The sequence below is a fragment of the Dermacentor albipictus genome, chromosome 1 (genome assembly GCF_038994185.2).
Source record: "Dermacentor albipictus isolate Rhodes 1998 colony chromosome 1, USDA_Dalb.pri_finalv2, whole genome shotgun sequence".
Taxonomy (NCBI): Eukaryota; Metazoa; Arthropoda; class Arachnida; order Ixodida; family Ixodidae; genus Dermacentor; species Dermacentor albipictus.
In genome coordinates, this window is record NC_091821.1 from 408,483,530 (window position 1) to 408,503,309 (window position 19,780).

At 47.0% G+C, this 19,780-nt stretch overlaps 1 protein-coding gene across 4 annotated transcripts in view; it reads left to right on the top strand.

Moving 5' to 3' along the window:
- Positions 1-9,738: 9,738 nt before the first annotated feature.
- The window catches only part of LOC135918181 (adhesion G protein-coupled receptor L3-like), a 127,887-nt gene continuing 117,845 nt past the window's right edge, over positions 9,739-19,780 (top strand). For 3 of the 4 annotated variants that reach the window (XM_070532190.1, XM_070532192.1, XM_070532191.1), the window contains exon 1: positions 9,741-10,378. In XM_070532190.1, the coding sequence (XP_070388291.1) occupies positions 10,180-10,378 (199 nt within the window). In that variant the 5' untranslated portion in view covers positions 9,741-10,179. Of the gene's footprint in view, positions 10,379-19,780 lie in introns of all 4 variants that reach the window. The other variant, XM_070532193.1, reaches the window with a different exon arrangement.

The following is a 19,780-nucleotide window of genomic DNA, read 5'->3' on the forward strand; positions in this document are numbered from 1 at the left end:
GTTCCTCTCCGCTCGGCCTCTCGATCACGTGACGAACCCGGTACGTCCATAGCGCACGCAGAACCCATACATCAATGCTAAGAAAAGCAAGATGATGTGCTTTCGAAGTCCATTAAAAACTGAAAAAAAAAGATCTTGCCAATATTTTTACATGATGAACATTGTATTTCATGGAAATGTGCTGCTACAGATTATTATTATTATTATTATTATTATTATTATTATTATTATTATTATTATTATTATTATTATTGGCCGAGTTCGTTCATACTGCGAGGAAATAATTGTACTGTGAGAAATTCAGCACATGGAGGTACGCAAGCAGAAGCAGAAGTGCTGTATACTCTGTCAAGCGGGCAGTGGTTTGTTTATTTCTTTTTCGGGAATAACAAGGACAAACTACTTTGTTCACCAAACTACGATGAGAGAAGGGCAGAGATGACCATCATGATGTTTTTTGGCATCCCCTTTAAAACGGGGCGAAGACAAATAGAGCCTTAGCCTGCTTGATTTATTCAGGCTTTCCTAGATTAAGCGATATTTAGCATTTTGCCGATCTTATCAGGATCTTAACTTTCGTACTTAAAGCCTCTATCACTATATTGTAGCATAATCTATGTTTGCAATGGCTTCGATTCCATCAATATCTTCTCTGCGTTTTTTTTTACCGCCAATACACTAATCGTCTCTAATCGCAGCAACCACGGTAACGATTACTTGCCCGAAGGGAAAACAATATAATTGTAATAATAATCAAATAAAGAAGTATTGTACATAAAGAAGGGTTTGACTCATGTGATTTATGCGAGCACAAGGCTTTTTGGCTGTGGCCTAATTTGCGGAAGAAGAACCCCAGACACAATGAAAGCTTTATTATTCAAAAACTGTAGCGCCTAAAAGACACACGACACAAATTCAGGAAATGCGTCTTTATACTTGATGTTCGCACTGTTGCTGCGTGTGCATCGGCGATCTAAACCAAACGCTCGAGTTTCGTCATCTTGCCTTTGCTAATACTCATATTTATTTTTGCGAAGCCAAATACCTAAATATGGTCAGCAGATACGTAATGCCTTAATTAAAGAAGTAGGAGGCGCCGTCATCCAGTGACCATTAGCTGAAGTGTCTGAGATCCCTCGCCCCTCTCCATTCCGAAAGCCGAAGCATTCTCCTTAGTTTCCAAGAGGACAATTTTGAGCATTTTGACTCCCCATAGCTGTTACCATCACAATTCGGTTACTCAAGCAACTGCCACATCTTGAACACGCGCCAGTAGTTTACCTTCCAATGCCTGCAAGTGTCAGGCACGAGAACAAAGAGTTATATTGTATGGGGGTGCGGCGAAAAATCGATACTGCTCGAGCTGAATGCGGGAGGTGCTCTTGTCCTTCTTTTCAAGTTGTGCTTAGGTAGCCGCCAGCTTGCGTTTTTTTTCTCGCTGGCGCCTTGTTGTAGCTTACTTCGTCAAGACACGACCAAGTGTGGCACCACTCCACAGCTTTAGTTCGGTGCTGTAATCATTGTGTGCAATGGAAGTCGGTGGTAACTCCGTTAGGCAGGATACCAGTAAACTATCGCAGGAGACGAAAGATCTGATCAAGAAACGCCAATGTATGAAAGCCTCTAACCCTACAGCTAGAATAGAACTGGCAGAACTTTCGAAGTTAATCAACAAGCGTAAGACAGCTGACATAAGGAAGTATAATATGGATAGAATTGAACATGCTCTCAGGAACGGAGGAAGCCTAAAAACAGTGAAGAAGAAACTAGGAATTGGCAAGAATCAGATGTATGCGTTAAGAGACAAAGCCGGCAATATCATTACTAATATGGATGAGATAGTACAAGTGGCTGAGGAGTTCTATAGAGATTTATACAGTACCAGTGCGACCCACGACAATAATGAAAGAGAAAATAGTCTAGAGGAATTCGAAATCCCACAGGTAACGCCGGAAGAAGTAAAGAAAGCCTTGGGAGATATGCAAAGGGGGAAGGCAGCTGGGGAGGATCAGGTAACAGCAGATTAACTGAAGGATGGTGAGCAGATTGTTCTAGAGAAACTGGCCACCCTGTATACGCAATGCCTCATAACGTCGAGCGTACCGGAATCTTGGAAAAACGCTAACATAATCCTAATCCATAAGAAAGGGGACGCCAAAGACTTGAAAAATTATAGACCGATCAGCTTACTGTCCGTTGCCTACAAACTATTTACTAAGGTAATCGCAAATAGAATCAGGAACACCTTAGACTTCTGTCAAGCAAAGGACCAGGCAGGATTCCGTAAAGGCTACTCAACAATAGATCATATTCACACTATCAATCAGGTGATAGAGAAATGTGCGGAATACAACCAACCCTTATATATAGCTTTCATTGATTACGAGAAAGCATTTGATTCTGTCGAAACCTCAGCAGTCATGGAGGCATTACGGAATCAGGGTGTAGACGAGCCATATGTAAAAATACTGAAAAATATCTATAGCGGCTCCACAGCCACCGTAGTCCTCCATAAAGAAAGCAACAAAATCCCAATAAAGAAAGGCGTCAGGCAGGGAGATACCATCTCTCCAATGCTATCCACAGCGTGTTTACAGGAGGTATTCAGATACCTGGATTGGGATGAAATGGGGATAAAAGTTAATGGAGAATACCTTAGCAACTTGCGATTCGCTGATGATATTGCCTTGCTTAGTAACTCAGGGGACCAACTGCAATACATGCTCACTGACCTAGAGAGGCAAAGCAGAAGAGTGGGTCTAAAAATTAATCTGCAGAAAACTAAAGTAATGTTTAACAGTCTCGGAAGAGAACACCCGTTTACAATAGGCAGCGAAGCACTGGAAGTCGTAAGGGAATACATCTACTTAGGGCAGGTAGTGACTGCGGATCCGGATCATGAGACAGAAATAATCAGAAGAATAAGAATGGGCTGGGGTGCGTTTGGCAGGCATTCTCAGATCATGAACAGCAGGTTGCCATTATCCCTCAAAAGAAAAGTGTTTAATAGCTGTGTCTTACCAGTACTCACCTACGGGGCAGAAACCTGGAGGCTTACGAAAAGGGTTCTACTCAAATTGAGGACGACGCAACGAGCTATGGAAAGAAGAATGATAGGTGTAACGTTAAGGGATAAGAAAAGAGCAGATTGGGTGAGGGAACAAACGCGAGTTAATGACATCTTAGTTGAAATCAAGAAAAAGAAATGGGCATGGGCATGGGCAGGACATGTAATGAGGAGGGAAGATAACCGATGGTCATTAAGGGTTACGGACTGGATTCCAAGGGAAGGGAAGCGTAGCAGGGGACGGCAGAAAGTTAGGTGGGTGGATGAGATTAAGAAATTTGCAGGGACGGCATGGCCACAATTAGTACATGACCGGGGTTGTTGGAGAAATATGGCAGAGGCCTTTGCCCTGCAGTGGGCGTAACCAGGCTGATGATGATGATGTAATCATTGTAGTCGGGAGGATACACTCACGCTAGTCCGAATAACTACAATATATATAACTAAAGAGACTGGAAGCGCCATGCTTCCTCCCTCTGAATTTTCTTAATAGAAGAAAAGTCGCAACCTAACGAAACCATTTTAACCCAAGGAAACATTACTTAACACGATTCGCTATTAACCCAAATTTTGGCACGGTAATTTTCCTGCTCTTTCCTCCGCAGGAATAGCGATTAGACATTCAGCTTTACTCGCTGTTCCGATCAGTATTCTGCATCTTTGGAAGCTCTGCGATCGGTTCTGATTGCACAGTGAATGCTGTTTTGTGTGCGAGCGCACCACTTATTATCCTCTTTTCTTCTTAATTTCTTTTTTTTTCTCTGCGTAGACTGAAAAACAAAAAAAACTACAAAGAGGCACCGGCAGTTACCGGCACAGTTTTCTCGTTTGTTGCTGTTTGTGTCGATCGTAAATTATTGCAAAAGGCATAGCGTTCTTATTGGACTCGCTCTTTCTCCCCTGCACTTCACAACTGAAGGCGAACCGTTGTGATAACCGCAATAAAACTGGAATCTACCTCGGGCAAGTATTCTTCTTTTTAAACGCTATCTCTAGACTGAGGCATTAAATTGATTTCATGGCTCCGAGGCAACGCCAGTGCAGCACCTTCAGAGAAGCAGCTGCTTGTTTCGAGTACGAAAGCACTTCTAAGTGGCTTTTGGCCGCCTGAAACTTTGCGCCAAGTGCACTAGTTCTCTGGGAATAGGAATGTACGTTCGCCGAAAATCAGTGCGACGTGGAAGAGGAGTATGAGTGACAATCGACACGATGTCCTTCTATTTTTGCACCCGTTCACATTGTGTCGACCCGATTACTTATCAGTCGGTGGCTATTGTTGCCAATCTTTGTTTCCGGCAGGTATTCTGATCGGGAAGGACGCATTGAAGGGCATAAGTACGCAAAATACATTGCTGCTGCTTTCTAACTGCAACTCCTCAACGGAAGCAAAGATTAGGGTCACTATAGCGACAGTTAATGTAGGGTGAGCGGCAAGATTACCGAAAGCAGCCTTGCACCACTATTTTCCGTCGAGCAGCCTTGCGATGTACTGTGTAAACACAACCCCAATTCCCAACATATATCTCAGAATGTACAATACTTTTTTTGTATATGTAATACATATACACTATACACGGAAACCAGGATAAGAGCTGAAAAGCTCGACTGGCCCGGTTTTCCTACAGTGCGACCATCGGCGACAGGTAGCGGTGGAAAGATGGTATAGGATGCAAATGCCCAATGTTAAGTGGCCTGCCGTGGTTAATTTTCTTCCGCAAAACTCTACGGTTTGACTGGGGTGTTGACGAGGGGCCGTGTTGGGCACGCTGATATTGTCATGGTGCTCCCGGTCACGCGCCCGTGACACATGGGAGGGCCTGCCAGAGGAACTGCGCAGGCAGCAGTAGCAGTTCTAGTAGTAGTAGTAGTAGTAGTAGTAGTAGTAGTAGTAGTAGTAGTAGTAGTAGTAGTAGTAGTAGTAGTAGTAGTAGTAGTAGTAGTAGTAGTAGTAGTAGTAGTAGTAGTAGTAGTTTGGACGCGCCGCAGTAAATGGGTTGTTTTCTGTTTGTCTGCCTGGAGTGGGAACGTCGTCTGGCCGTCTGGCTCAGCAGAACCACGGCCCTGAAACCACGCCCTTTTACTGTAAACAATCAATAATGTGGGAACGATTTTTCAATTTCTTTGTTTTACAGCGAGGGCAGTCGAGAGCTCGAAACTGGGTTTGCTGTGTGCCATCCTCATACGTTTGGCCGTCATTGTAAAGCCGCCGTCATCGTACGTATGTCCGTCTAACCAGACCACTGCTGCTCACCTTCAGCTTCACCACCATTGCGTGGCGTGCAAAAACAGCACTATGGCTATGTGACAATGTGCAGTTTGGAGCCTGGCGCGTTCACCGCTGAGCTATCGCGGAAATATTGCGCTGCCGAAATACTGTGCTGTCACGATGACTCTGAGATTGGTGGCGTCTGCGCATATGTTCGGTTAGCCAAACCAGTGTTGGACGAAGACGACCCTTTGTGCAAGATAGAGGAGAAGTTGCGCTTCATTATTTTACATGTATTACTTTATATTGAAACGCCTGGTTCTTGGCCTATCTCCCAGAGCGGGTATGAGCCACCAACTCAAAAGGCGCTAAATATATGCATCTACTTAAGGCCGTGGTGACCATTCTGAGGGACACCTGCTCACTCAGCTCACTCAGCTCACTCAGCTGAGTGATGACTTGCCTAAATCTGCATAGATTTCGTGTGTCATGACGTTTTAGTTTGGAATAAGTACAATATAGAACGCGAACAATTTAGATTATGTGCGAAATTAAAAGAGCCCACCGGCTGGAATACGTCTTCTGTTCAAAACATTTTTGTCTGTGCTTTGAAAAACAGAGTGGTCACTTCCGCAAATTAAGTGCGGAAGAGCACATAGCATGGCAACAGCCCGTGTAAGTTTTACATTTTTTATCGTACTGAATACAGGACTTTCTAATTTGGTGCACTGACGCTGGTGGTTGCGTGTATTGTTTTTCTTCAGCACATAATCGGTGGGGAGCCCTCGACACATGACGCTAAAATTGGGCGTAAGGTCGCACCTTCTCGGCCGATGGTCGGCAGGGCAAGGTGGGAAGAATTGTTCTTAGTCCTCTGCAGCGCGGCCCGGCAGTGGCATTCGTATGGTATAACCATTGAGCAGCGAAGTTAAAGGAGAAACAATAACAACTAAGCCTTGTGGCACCCGCACTATTCCTTGCCCAATCCGGCACGACGCAGCCCCTATCTCTGACGCTGAAATAGTGTTAGAGGTTTCAATAGAGGATGCCTTGCTCTTTGCGTTCAAGAAACAGGCTTAACTCCTCAATGAGACAAGAAAGTAAGCGGTCGCACTTAAGCAAGATGGATAGAAAATACGGAACGCTGGGCCGTTCGTGCAATAACCGAATCAAGGCCACTGATGAATTGAGCCCTTTTTGAAAGCTGCGCACCCAGAAATGCACGGGGCTGCTTGAGCGGGCACCGAGTGGGTCTTTCTTATTCCTCGGTTGGTATTGCCTCCTGGGCTACAAACAGCGGTGAATGAAAGAGGTGGAGAGGGGTCTGAGAGGTGTTACAAGCATTATGCAATAGAGGATGAGAATTTCTCTCGACTACCAGGTGTTATACAAAACTAAGGCAATAGCAGTGTACTGTTAGTTCAACAAACAGGAAAAAAATTAGTTCAATATATTAAACACTTATAAATGTAAACGTAGTACACACGCCTCTTTCTAGAAGGAGAAAAAAAACATGATTCGTCAATGACGACGAGAGCAAGAAGAAGGAAGCAAGCTGTAAATTGGAGCACATGAAGATAGCAGGAGGAGGAGGAGGAGGAGGAGGAGGAGGAGGAGTACCGCTTCCTGCTGGAAGACCTAGCCTTGCAAAAGCTACCGGCAATCGCTCCGCCCAAGCTCTGCTTATCAAATGTGGCACAATCTCAACACGTCATGTACACACAAGGAGCGCCAGCGGTGGCGGCGACAGATTTCAACGGCGAGCACACCATGCTGTGTGCATTAATCTCACCTCGCCCCACTAGCCCGAACACACAACTGATTATTCACACTCCACCTCTGTATCGCGTAGGAATTCTAGAAGAATCAGAACACCTCCCTGGAAAGTACGCAGTGTCCTCGCAGGAGCAAAGTGTCACGCTTTTCAGTGGGGCCATTCCGCGTTTCACTGCATACAGTCTGTATACAATTCACGACACTATGGGCAAATAATGGTCAGGCATGAAGACAAACTTGATCTGATGGCTAGGAGCCGATGGATAGAGACGGCTCATCCAGGCGTTGAACTTGATCGACATGGCGATGAAATGCGTCGCGATACTCAGTGAAGGCGATAGTGTTAGAGCGGTCATTTCAGAATGATATAGCGCAGGGTAACATAGTCTAACTGAAAGCATAAGCGTTACTGAATAGGCGCTTCAGAGTGGAGTAAGTGTGGAACCGGCTTTAACGAGTACTTCATTGTTTCCGGCGGGAGAGGGGACGACGTACCTACTAGCTTAGATATATTTCTGTGCGTGATAGCGTGAGCTTACTCAGAAAAAAATCCACATAGGTCTGTTCGACTTTTGCGCTTTATTTTGCTACTTGCAAGCACAATCGAGCTTGCTGCAGCAAATACACCAAATGTTAGGAGGCTTTGAATGTATGCAAGCGTAGCATACAGAAAGGGACAATACTGAACCTTCAAGGGATTTTTAATGCGCGTGTCCGCACAGTTTGTGCAGAAATGTGAGAAAAAGTATATATTTAAAAAATAAGCGATCTTGCAACATTATTTCACTTTTCATGAAGAGTAAGAAAAAAGGTAACAACAGTGCAATCATGCAGGTAAGACGAAATCACCGGATGCCATGCCCGGCACCTATACCCGGTTAAGGTGTTCTTGGTATGGTGGTTACAAATACTCGTATTTCTGTGCTTGAGAACAAATGATCCGCTCTATCTTTATTTGATTTGGTCTTGCTTGACAAGAACATTTGGTAAGGTGATGACTTCGCTGAAATAAACTCAAGATGTGAACGAACATAAGCGCGTTATTCTGCGGATGTAAATGCGCATTGTCGGAGGTCGAGTGTATGTATCCAAAATAATTCCGATGCCTCGGTGTATATATGTATCGGTATTTTGAACAGATCATGATTAATAAATATTCTCTATATTTAAAAGTATGGTGTTTCAGCCTAAATACTCAAATAACCTTGATAAGGTGACTGTGAGCTGGATACCAAGGTAGTATAGCCTGTGGTGCTGCTGACTTCTGTGTTGTTAATGTAACAAGAAAGAACGTTATCAATTTAAGGAAGTGATAATATCACTTCGCATTTCGATAAGTTCATAGTGGTCTTTCAGGAATCGCACCAATTTTGAAATTTTCGTCATTTTGTAAAGCTATAGCTCCTCAGTATACCCATTTCGTCACGGCAAATGACGCAATTAAAAAGAAAAAGGAACTTATGGAATGGAATATTAGTTGACAGGTGGTTTACACGGATGAAAAGGAATAAAGGACTTAAGGTCACTGCTCTGAAGCACGCCACCTGCGACGTCATAATGGAGTTACAAAAAGCTGTTCACGAGGGTGAACTGTGTGCAAAATGATAAAAAGTTGCGGATGTACGATAACTTGTATTATAGAATCTATTTTAAGGGCAGAGCTAGCGACACGGCTCAATGATCCTAAGAAGTCCAGTAAAATTCAGTCAGTATGCGGATCGTTGTTCTTATACGTGTGGTGGTTCCGTTGAGAATTTCACCAGTTGTTTGTCACCGAGAAACGTTTTTTTTTTTTTGAGACTGTGCTTAGTAAGAAAAAAAAACTACTGAGTTCCAGAGGTCTGTAGGAGGAGGTGGACGAGGAAATAAAGAGAGAAGGCAGGGATGTCAACCAGAAATGCGTCTGGTTGGCTACCTTACTCTAGGGGAGAAGAAAGAGGGAACGGAAATATAAGATAAACAGAGAGAGGGGAGGGGAGGGGAAGGGAAGCCGCGGGGAGCTCGCGCACGCACGCGGAGGGCTTGAGCGAGTCAAAGGCGTTCACGTAGGCCAGTCGCCCTCAAGAAACACAAAAGTGTCTTCATAGCTTTGTGGGCCGACGGCCCAGAGGTCTGTAGATATGGGAATAGATAATGCGCTGCATCAGTTTGCACCAGGTTAAGGAGGCGAGCCAAATTTTCCGCGAGCGTTCCGGAGGAAGGACCCCACTGCGTCTAACTCTTCTCGCTTTTCTTTCTTTTTTTCCCCTACCTAACACCTGACAGGCAAAGCTCAAACAAAATGCTTTTAACAATGATAATTCCTCAATATTAAATGTCACTGATGCACCTCAGTTCAATGTGGCCCTTCCGTGATAACGTATCCGTATGCTAGAGGGCCTCAAACATCAAGGCTCCACCGGGTAATCGAGCAAGCATAATAACATTTTTGGTAAAACAAGAAGTACATGGCATCTGCGAGGGGGGGGGGGGGAATTCGGAAACTTCGTTTAAACACACGACCATGCTGCCGTACGTACGGATCGCGAAGCAAGCCGTTCAACGAAAGAGGGAACACGCGAGGTTGCGCTCGCACGTACCTGCAAGCGCCGATAACTTATCTAGGCGCCTGAGCGTGAGCCAACAGCACAAGAGCGCGATGTGCTCAAGGTGGGGGAGTCGCCGTGACGCAGAGGGTCGCGGAGAGGGCGAGGGCGTGTGGCAACGGTTGCCCTCGCGCGCGCACACACACACGCCTAGAGCGTTCTCTCGTCCGCTTGCTCTCGAGAAAGGAAGAACCCCCGCCGGCGACCGCAGAATGCTCACTCGCCCGCGCTTCTCAGTCGTCGTCACCGCTCCGCCGGGCACACCGGTTTGCCCATGTGCCATGCCGTAAGACGCCTGCCAGCGAGAACTGCCGAGCACAGCCTGGTCGTCGTCGCGACGCGGCTGTGGCCGATGACGTGAACGCGGATCGCGAAGAGAGCGTCGAGTGGGAAGTGAGAACCGTCGTGTCTCACCTGAAGAGGAACAAGCCGTGGGCCACCCGCAGGACGAAAGCGCGCGCGAGAGAGCTAGGACTTCGTTTTTTTTATTTTGTGAACGGTGATTCGTGTGGGTGGTGAAATCGACGTTCGAGCGCAAGGACGACATGTGTGCGCTAGGTGAGCCCGGCGGCTCCGTTCGACAGCTTTCGTTGTGCCTGCCTGTGCGAATCGGACGCCGTGGTTCGGTGCTCGCCTTGGCTGTCACGCTGTGCGCGGTAGTGTTGCTGTGCGCGTTGGAGCCGGCCGCGGCTAGTGCAGTGCCCAGGACACACGTTCGGAGGCAAGTTTTTGACGAAAGAGAAGGTAGGTAGTTGCTGAGCATCTCGTATGCTGCGGTTATCTCTGATGCGCGCTCATGTCTCACTGCCACGCGCCGCTGTGTAAGCCTTGGGCGGTTTACCACCATCGCCCATAAAAATGCCAGTATCGTTTGCTCCTGCACGACACTCGGCGAGCTGCAGCCTAAGCCAGGCGGCTGAGGTTTAGAGAGGTGGCCATCACTCGCTCGAAAACTGCTGACACCATGCTTCGTGGTTTCTGTTGGCTTCGGAAGTGTTGAGTCAGATGCCGCGCGCCTCAGTACTGTGGTACGTCAGCTGAAATCAGTTGTTTGCTTTGATAACCGCAGGCCCTGAAGTCGTAGTTTGAGGCAAGTGATGAACAACATTAGGGCGTGCACCGCCTAGTTATCTAGTTATCTGCTTGTACAAGGGCATTGTAAAACCGGTTCACAGCTAGCCTTAGCGGGACGGCAGGTTGTATAAATGCACAAGCGCGAGAAGTAAGATGGCAGAGTGCCGTACTGCATTCCTGCACACTTTCGAGCCATCGCCTGGAGCAGCTGCTCTTTTGGTACACCTAAATATAACTTCAAGGTTGCATATTAATGTAGACTCGACATCCCGTTAGTCACGGGCAGGCTGGATATTAAAGTGGGGAGCGAGTCGCCATCTCTCGCATTGAATTCCAGGAACGCAAGTACACCAATACTACGAAGTACAAGAACCTAATAGTTCGTATAATAGTAGCCAGGGATCTAAGTGGCAAACAACATTGTTGATGAACAGTAATCGTCCTATTTGAGCGCTAGAAAATGTTTCTAGAACGCTTATCTGTGTCTCTCTATAGGTGCGGTCTTTTTTTCATCACGTGAAGATTTCACCTCTTGAACATTTTGTCATACTGTCTTGCACTATTTCTTCCTTTGCAATGTCCAATTTAAACAGCGTCCAAGTATTTGTTGACTATGGCGAATAAACTATGTGGCGTTCGCTCCAAATGGTGTTGCGTACAGCCAATAGTTTTCCGAAGCACTCGGACAAGGTGCGTGTGAGGAGAGTTTTAAAGCCTCGAAGCCTATTCTCTAATTTAGGCACGTACGTAGGGTGCCTGTCTTTTTCTGCTAGCGCGTCCATCGCAGCCTAATGCAATTTATTGAGTCACACGGCGCCCGGGAACTGTACCGCTGAATGTTGCTATCACGAATTGACCGCGTGGATAGTGCGACCGCCGAGCCTTGAACTTGGCGAAGCTGCAGTTCGTTACCCGCTTAATTGACCGTCTCGCACTCGATGACGGCCACATGCCTTTGGCCGGGTTCTCGCGCGTCTCGAGTCGGGAAAGTGTCCGAACATATTCTTTCATCCTTGTACTGCGAGGCATGCGCTATTCCTTACAACTGGTTGCCTTACATTCATTGTAAGGCGACCATTCATCACATTACTAACATTGTAACAAAGCGCGGTACGCGCTTTGTTCGTGCTTGTCTCCCTTTCTTTTTATCTCCCCTTTCTACTCTGTTTCTCTTTTTATCCCTCTTAACCATTCCCCCTGCGCAGGGTAGCCAACCGGAACTACCTCTGGTTAACCTCCCTGCCTTTCTCTGCATTATTTTCTCTCTCTCTCTCTTCACTGTATTGTACAGCGAATCTACTTAACCTTGTGAGTGGCTGTAAAATTACCGTGCCTTGGAGGAACGTTAACCGCAGTCTGGCAAGAAACGTATCGTGGGTAAATGCCTATGAGTAGCAGTAAGGAATCATGTAGAAGTGTTCAGCGTTACCACAGGCTGTACACTTTTTCGGGGGCCTGTATTCGCTAGAAAATACGCTGATCCTTGTGAGAACACCATTGAAAGTTGCTGGAACAAGTTGAATGAAGAGCAGAAGAGCTTCGTATTTCCTTGTAGTGTACACGGAATGCGAGAGGCTTTTGCAGCTTTCACTTTTACAGCCTTCCTCAACGCTGATTCTGTGTGCGAAATAACTTCCTTGTATTGCATGTGTTAGCCTGTTCCAGTGTAGTCGCATAGCAGGCGCTGCTACGTCTACATTGCATCGGCAAGATAGCGTCACGCCTACTATTCGTACATGGCCTCCTCTACATATGAAGGATACTGCCTTAATTAGTACTGGGCGCCTACATAGCTCTGCAGATGTTAGGCACAGGTCTGTTATAAACCGCAAATTTATGGGACTATGTCAATAATTAATAGGAATTCATTTGCTACTCCTTTTCAGTTCCATTCATAAAGTGTTTGCAAAAGGAGTTTCAGCCACCGATTACACTTCTTACCAGTGAGAAATACGCTGCCATGAGCGGGACATGAGGCAAGAAAAGAGGATGCACTTCTATGTTATCATCGCTCGCTGCGCTGCAGGCATCCAAAGCAGTCGTAATGTCTAGTTTGGTTTGCTTTTGCTTTTGTTCTTGACGTGAACATATCAAAGGTAGTAAGCCTGTAGCGGTGAGGAGTCTATAGTAATATGTATATTAGAAAAGATTGAGCTACAGCGCAGCTTCATTTTGCCTGACACCAGGCGACTCGTATTTGCGTGTAATTGAAGCCTGAGTGACATCGGTTGTTTTGCCGTGAGAACCAATAGGGTGTACCACTGGCAGCATACTCCCATCTTGTGCTTTTTTAGTATATCAGGGAATTTAGCATTATTATTATTATTATTATTATTATTATTATTATTATTATTATTCTCTCCTTTTTTTGCGCAATCACTTTAGAACAAACGCACGGTAAGGCCATTAAATAGTCGGCTCTTATATACGACTGCCCACTGTGATGCACCGTTTTGTTGGTGAGAACGCTCAAATGCTGGGTTCACATTATTTCAGGCTACGCTAGAATAGCCGTAACCGGATCCGAGACCCCACGCAGTGTTTCCACAGTACTTATAGGCTTATCGACAAAATCTTAACGAAGAATCCCACAGTCACAGCGTACGTGACCGCTCACAGACTCCGACGAACCTACCTAGACGGCGTCCTCGCAGCAGAGTCAACCCATTTGTGACATTTCCAGCCTCGCAGCAGAAAAGCTATAGTCAACCCACTTGTGACATTTCCAGCGCTTGTAGAAAAAGAAAACACTTCATGGCCGAAAAAAAAGAAAAATAAGGAGGCAGGAAGGGCGCAGTTAACTTTAACTATATAGTACAACAGTCGCTTCAAATAAACGCGCAGTGCGCTTCGAAACTTTCAGCGGATACATTGAAAATTGAGATGAAGCACTGGACAAGGCAATATACAGTGAATGTTCCACAGCCCATCCTGTGGGCTAATGAATAGGCGATGCGTCAAATCAGCGACACCATAATTATTTCTGCCAGAAGTACTATAGTCCCTCAAAGTAGCCGGACCAAATTTCATCGGCTTGCACTTGAATTCTTCTGGAATCAATTACCGCCGAATTATGATGAATCGCGATGTTAGCACCGAAATGAATAAAAGCTATTACACATAAAGGCTAAAAAAATTGGAGGACGCTTAAGCTTCGCCTTCAAGAGTGGAACGCGATAGCGTTATCGCACCCCATTCGCACCGCCTACTCAAACGCGCTACGCCAGCCAAACGTCGCGATCGGCACAGATAGCCGGGCCCCGACGCGCCATGAAGGCGGAAGCGATCATGGGGCGTGTGGCGCGCCACGTGTCGGGGCAGCGCCGTACATTGCGAGGAGGGGGTCTTCTGTTTTTGCCGCAAGATGGCTCTGCGTGTGCGCAGAGCGCAGAAGAAATTTAGCGGAAACGTACTTCGCTACTCGTGAAACTGTGACTTCTGTAAGTTACATGGTCATAATTACCGATATACACCGCAGTATAACTTTCTACTGCACGTTTCTAAGGCAACGCCGCATTCACTAGAGGCGATTTTGTCCCGTTTTGAAGGAACGAACTCGTGGCTGAGTAGTAGCGTCTCCGTCTCACACTCCGGAGACCGTGGTTCGATTCCCACCAGCCCATCTTGCAAGATGTTCTTTATTTATGAAGTGCCTTCTGGGATTTATCGCTCATGGCCGACGCCGCGGACGCCGACACCGACGCCGACGACACCGGGTTTTCTGCGACACGAGCTCCTTAACGCTGTCGCGTTAAAATGGGCCCGCTTGGAATGGCGAATTTGATTATAGCATAGATGGCTCCTGCCCAAGTTTTATAGCAATACAGCAATTTTTCTTCTATGCACAAATCGTGCTTCAGGCTCGTGTTTATAGCGGAGGTCATGTCAGCAACAGAGTAAGACACGATTATGTCTAAAACCTGACAGCAGTGATGTATTTCCGGCTCCGTTATCACTTCTGGCGCATGCAGGTCGCAAAGGCATAGTTTCGAGATCGCTTTTCGTTATTCAGAGGCAACCGTAGCTGGAGCGGGGATTTCAACAGCGCTTTTAACAATGTTCAGCTACTCGAGCAGATTGATGACTCGATTTCTGATCAAGGCGCACCCTACGCCCACTTTAAAGGAGCAGCTTTGCTTGTGTGAAGGGCACGGATTTGCAAAGATTCGGGAGAAGGAAGATTATCCTTTGTGGCGACAAAGGTATCGTCCCAGGGCAACCTCGAGCAGTTTCTGCGACATGGACTGCTTCTGTGTCCGACAAACACTCACTACAGGCTGCACGAAAACTCCGCCGGCAACTCGCCGGCTGTCAGAGGTCGTCAACGAACCCCAAGTTCGGTTTTCAGCTATCTCTTCTAGCACACGTATAGCGTAGTCTGCTACACGTGGTATCAGGGGTTTTATATGTAATGACCACAGTAACAAGCCGTGGTAACTCATGGCTAGGGTGGTTTCCAGCTGGGCACACGGCCGCAAGTTGGATTACCGGCAGTGCTGGCCTCGTTCTGAAGCGGGATGCAGAAACGCTCGTTTAGTTGGGGCTTAGGGTGAGGAGCACGTTAAAAAAAAATCTAGGACGTTAAAATTAATCTGTAGCCCTCCAGTACGGCGTCTCTCATGCCCCAGTCTTGCATCGGAACGTTAACTGCGATGAACCAATGCATCATTTTTATTGAGTGTCGAAAGTGTGAAGAAAAGTGTTTGTGTCTGCTCCGGATCACCATCCGGGGCACATAGTACCTCGAAAAGGCAGGATTTTATGCCTAGTGAGCTGCTGAACAACACTTTGCAATGTGGTGAGCACGGTTTAATTCATAGTTCCGGAACCTCAAAGAGGTGCGACGCAATGCTAAGCTATTTCTCTCGCATTTTCTGCTAAATTGCCATTGACTTCTTTTTAAATTGGTTAATTCAAAATTGACTTTATTTAAACAATTCAGGAAATTATCGCGAAAATATTCTGTGGGGATTTAGCGGTAAATGCGAGAGATGTGCGATAGCATTACGTGTCATCTTTGAGCTCATGAATCCATGATTTAAACCGCGTTCACCACATTGCGAAGTGTTGTTTGTTCAGGAGTTCACCCGACACACGTTCTCTCTCTCTCTCTGTGCGTGCGTGCGTGCGTGCGCGCGCGCGCGTGTGTGTGCGTGTGCGCGTGTGTGTGCGTGTGCGTGTGCGCGCACGTGTGTGTGTGTGTGTGTGTGTGTGTGTGTGTGTGTGTGTGTGTGTGTGCGTGTGCGCGTGTGTGTGCGTGTGCGTGTGCGCGCACGTGTGTGTGTGTGTGTGTGTGTGTGTGTGTGTGTGTGTGTGTGTGTGTGTGTGTGTGTGTGTGTGTGTGTGTGTGTGTGTGTGTGTGTGTGTGTGTGTGTGTGTGTTTTATTTCCCCAGAATTTCGGTCATGGACCGACCTTCTTCAAGGAGGGTTCCGCTTCCGACACATCGCGCACATGCACTTTTTTTCCACTTCAATATTCCTAATGCTAACGTATTAATACTTAGACCAATCGCCTATGTAGCTATTGGACAAGGTACTACAGTACCTTGTCCAATACAGAAAATAGCTATAGGTCAACCACGCACATATTTGCTCCATGATTATAAGAACATTGCTTACAAGAACAAGTATTAATTTACTAAGGAAGAGTTATGACTGATCACCGAATAACTATGAGTATGCTTACTATCCAAGAAATATTGTTAAATTCGATCAACGACTAATGAGTGCTCACATTGTAACTCTCGGTGGTGTTTGCTCACTTGTAGGCCTCGCGCTGTGGTTGTTAAATGACCTTTACCGCTTGAAAGCACTCAGCGGCCCTCTGGCGCAACGCATACGCTTGACCTCGCGTTCGGCGCTTGCTATGTCGCTCTTGTCCAGCATACTCTGAAGCCTCGCGCCGCTACTCGGGTCTTCGCGTTGTGCTGCGCCTTCAGTCACTCCCGGGAACCGGCCTTATCAGCCTTGCGTTGACATGTCGCGCTATTAAGCCTGAGTTGAGTCCATGCGATGAATTTCGTCATCTGAGACTCGTATCAAGCACTTGTGTTCGCCTCCCTCGAATCGCCTGACAGCACAGCCACGGTCGCGACAATGACGGGGACCCCGAAACTTGTCACCACTTCTTGCTGTCGGCCGCACCGCTTAATCTGCTCCGCAGGCGCACTTATAGCGCACCTGTCGTCGCCGATGTTCTGGGCAAGTGAATGCGCTTGCTCCTGTAACTCAGATATAATGATCTCAAGTGCACACGATTGACCCTTGATCACTCTGGGCACTTTATCGTGCACTAGTGCGGCCGGCGTGCGCAACTGAAACAGAGAGAGAGAGAGGGACTGCATATGAACCGAGTCTTCCAGCCACTGCGGCCTCAAAGAGTGCAAGGACCAATCTAAATAAACAACAAAAAGCTATGCAACCATTACAAAATGCCATGGCTGCTTTCCACTGCATATCAGTGCGTCAGTCGATCAGGTGTAAGCGGAACTAGGCCCGTGTCCTCATACGGGTGACTCAATGATTTGGCCCCTCATGAACGCTTCCGCAAGGTATCACAAATGGAAGTTTTATTTGTAACAACATATAATTCCATGAAAAAGAGTACAATTGCTTGCACTTGCCATAAATGAAGTTATTATCACAGAAGAGTATGTCTGAGACAGAGATAATTTTTAGTGGAAAGCCAGAGAGGTCGGCCTACGCACACTCTGGCCTGCCATTCTGCACAGGAGACAAAAGGAACGGAGTTAAAAGAATAATGACAGAAGATAATGATGATAACAAGTGTGACTGAATTTCACAAACACTATCTTTTCAAGAGAGCATATAACAGGGTGCAACTGTAATATCATGAGCCAATCGGCAATCAGTCGTGAGTCGTGGGTTCCTGTTGCAAGAAACAGTTGTTGTATTAAAATTAAATAGTCTAGTTCAACGTCCCAAACCAACTCATGGACCATGCGAGACGCAAAAGTTGTGACTGTGAAGTCATTTTGATCGTCTGGAGTATTCAAGGTGCACCTAAAGCCGAATACGCGAGCTCTTTACCGCAGAAGCAGTGGTTTGTGACTTAGTGTTCCACAGACTTTCGGTTATTGGTACGCAACGGAAACAGCGTCATGGTCCTGAATGATCTGGCATGTCCCAGCCTACCCCCTCATGGCTAGGCCCATGCTGTGCCTACCGCGTTTTTTTATCTTGACTTGCTTTCCATCTTGAAGTAAATAATGTATAGGCTTTCGCTTCATCTTATCTTGATAGCAATGTTCTGACATTATTTCACCGGTCTCCAAGAGGCTTGGCTTGCTCTCGATCTCGAGGGATGGAGGCTTAGCCACTAACGCAGACCCATCGCTTGGTAACACAAAGATGGTTCGCCATGCCAGCGGCTTGGATTGAAGTGACCTCAAGGGCCATATACCAGCATACGCTCTCCTCACTCACGACAGGTCGCACCTTGAAACGACTGAAACCGTGGAGGAAGTAAAACAACTAGGAGGAAGTATAACGCCACGCTGCTGGCCTGCGCAAGCCCATTCTCCGTAAAGCCGGTCCCTTCGCCTTTTCTCTCCACTTTGTTTCCAAATGTTGGCCCATCACATTACATCTAAGTGTCGGCTGCACTCGGCACAGTACGTTTGGTTCCTGGTAAAGGTTTTGATCGATGCGCACGTGTTCGGTTGCTCTGCGAACCGCTCTGTGCGCCCTTCTCCCAATATGCTTGCGCAACCTCGCTCGTTTCTTGCAACGTCCGCAGTTATCTTTGTTGCAAAGTGCGATATGGCTGCGGCTTCCTGCCGCCTGTTCAAAGAGTGCACGCAAAGCGCCGGGCGCGGTGCGAGACACAAGCACCCACCGTGACAATGTGACGTGCTGGACGAACGTTGGCGGCCTACAGTTTTATCACGTGACGCTGCGTCCTGGTTTGTACATTTACTACATAGAATAGTCTGGTGCTGGGCCTGTTGGTATGTACAGGCGCCCAAATCTTTAACTGGTGTGCGGGAGCGGCGACTTTTCCGTGCGTCAGCGTCGTTTGACGGGGCGAGGCTGGAAACAGTCTGAGGCTAAGCGCATGCGGACAAAGCGCGCTCAGCTGGGCCCATCGTCTACTAGGCTGTTTCCAGCCTCGCCGCGTCATACGGCGCTGACGCCCGGAAAAGTCGCCGCTCCCGCACACCAGTTAAAGATTTGGGCGACTGTACATAGCTTGACAAACAAACGACGAAACCCAGCCTTCGAAGACGCGTACACAACAATAGAGAAAAAGACAACAACTCATGCCAGGACTAGCAACAGACTTTAAGGAAACATTTGGGTCGAAAAGAAAAGAAAATCAACACGCGCATGCCCCATCAAAGCCTGATTTTCATGTTTTTAATGACTGCCTTGGTTTTGTACGGCCCATGCGTGAGTTGATTTTCTTTTCTTTTTGACCCAAGTGTTTCCTTAAGCTCTGCTGCTAGTCCCAGCGTGTGTGTGGCTGTCTTTTTCTCTCTTCTTGTGTACACGTCTTCGACGGCTGGGTTTCATCGTTTGTTTGTCAATTTCCTACATGGTTGAACCCCTCCCTGATGCGCACAAACACTCGAGCGCGATCAAACGCTTGTGCACCCTTGGCGATCCGCCCTGGTCGTCTAGAGCGCCGGAAGAACCTTAAAGTTTAGTTCGATTTCAGATTTCTATGGGGTGCCTCGAGACACCCTTGATTTCTTGTTAGTAGGACAGCACTTGCTAAAAAAATGCGGTGATACCATCGACCGTGCTTGCCCATTTGAGTGGTGGTGGTGGTGGTGATAAACTTTATTGAAAGGGGGAAGGGTAAAGAGGGACGTGGCTGAGGGTTAGGGCTCAAGTAAGGCCCTGGGCCTGCTTGGCCTTTTCCGCCCAGTCCACCAGTTCAAGTTGTCGGTCGAGGTCCCCGGAACTGAGCCAGGCTGTCCAGTCAGACTCGCTGCTGACGGGGGGATGAGAGAACGGGAGCGAGGTGCATTCCCACATTATGTGTGTGAGTGTTCCTGTTTCTGAACAGAGCCTACATTTGTCGCTTTCCCTGCCCCCTGTGATTT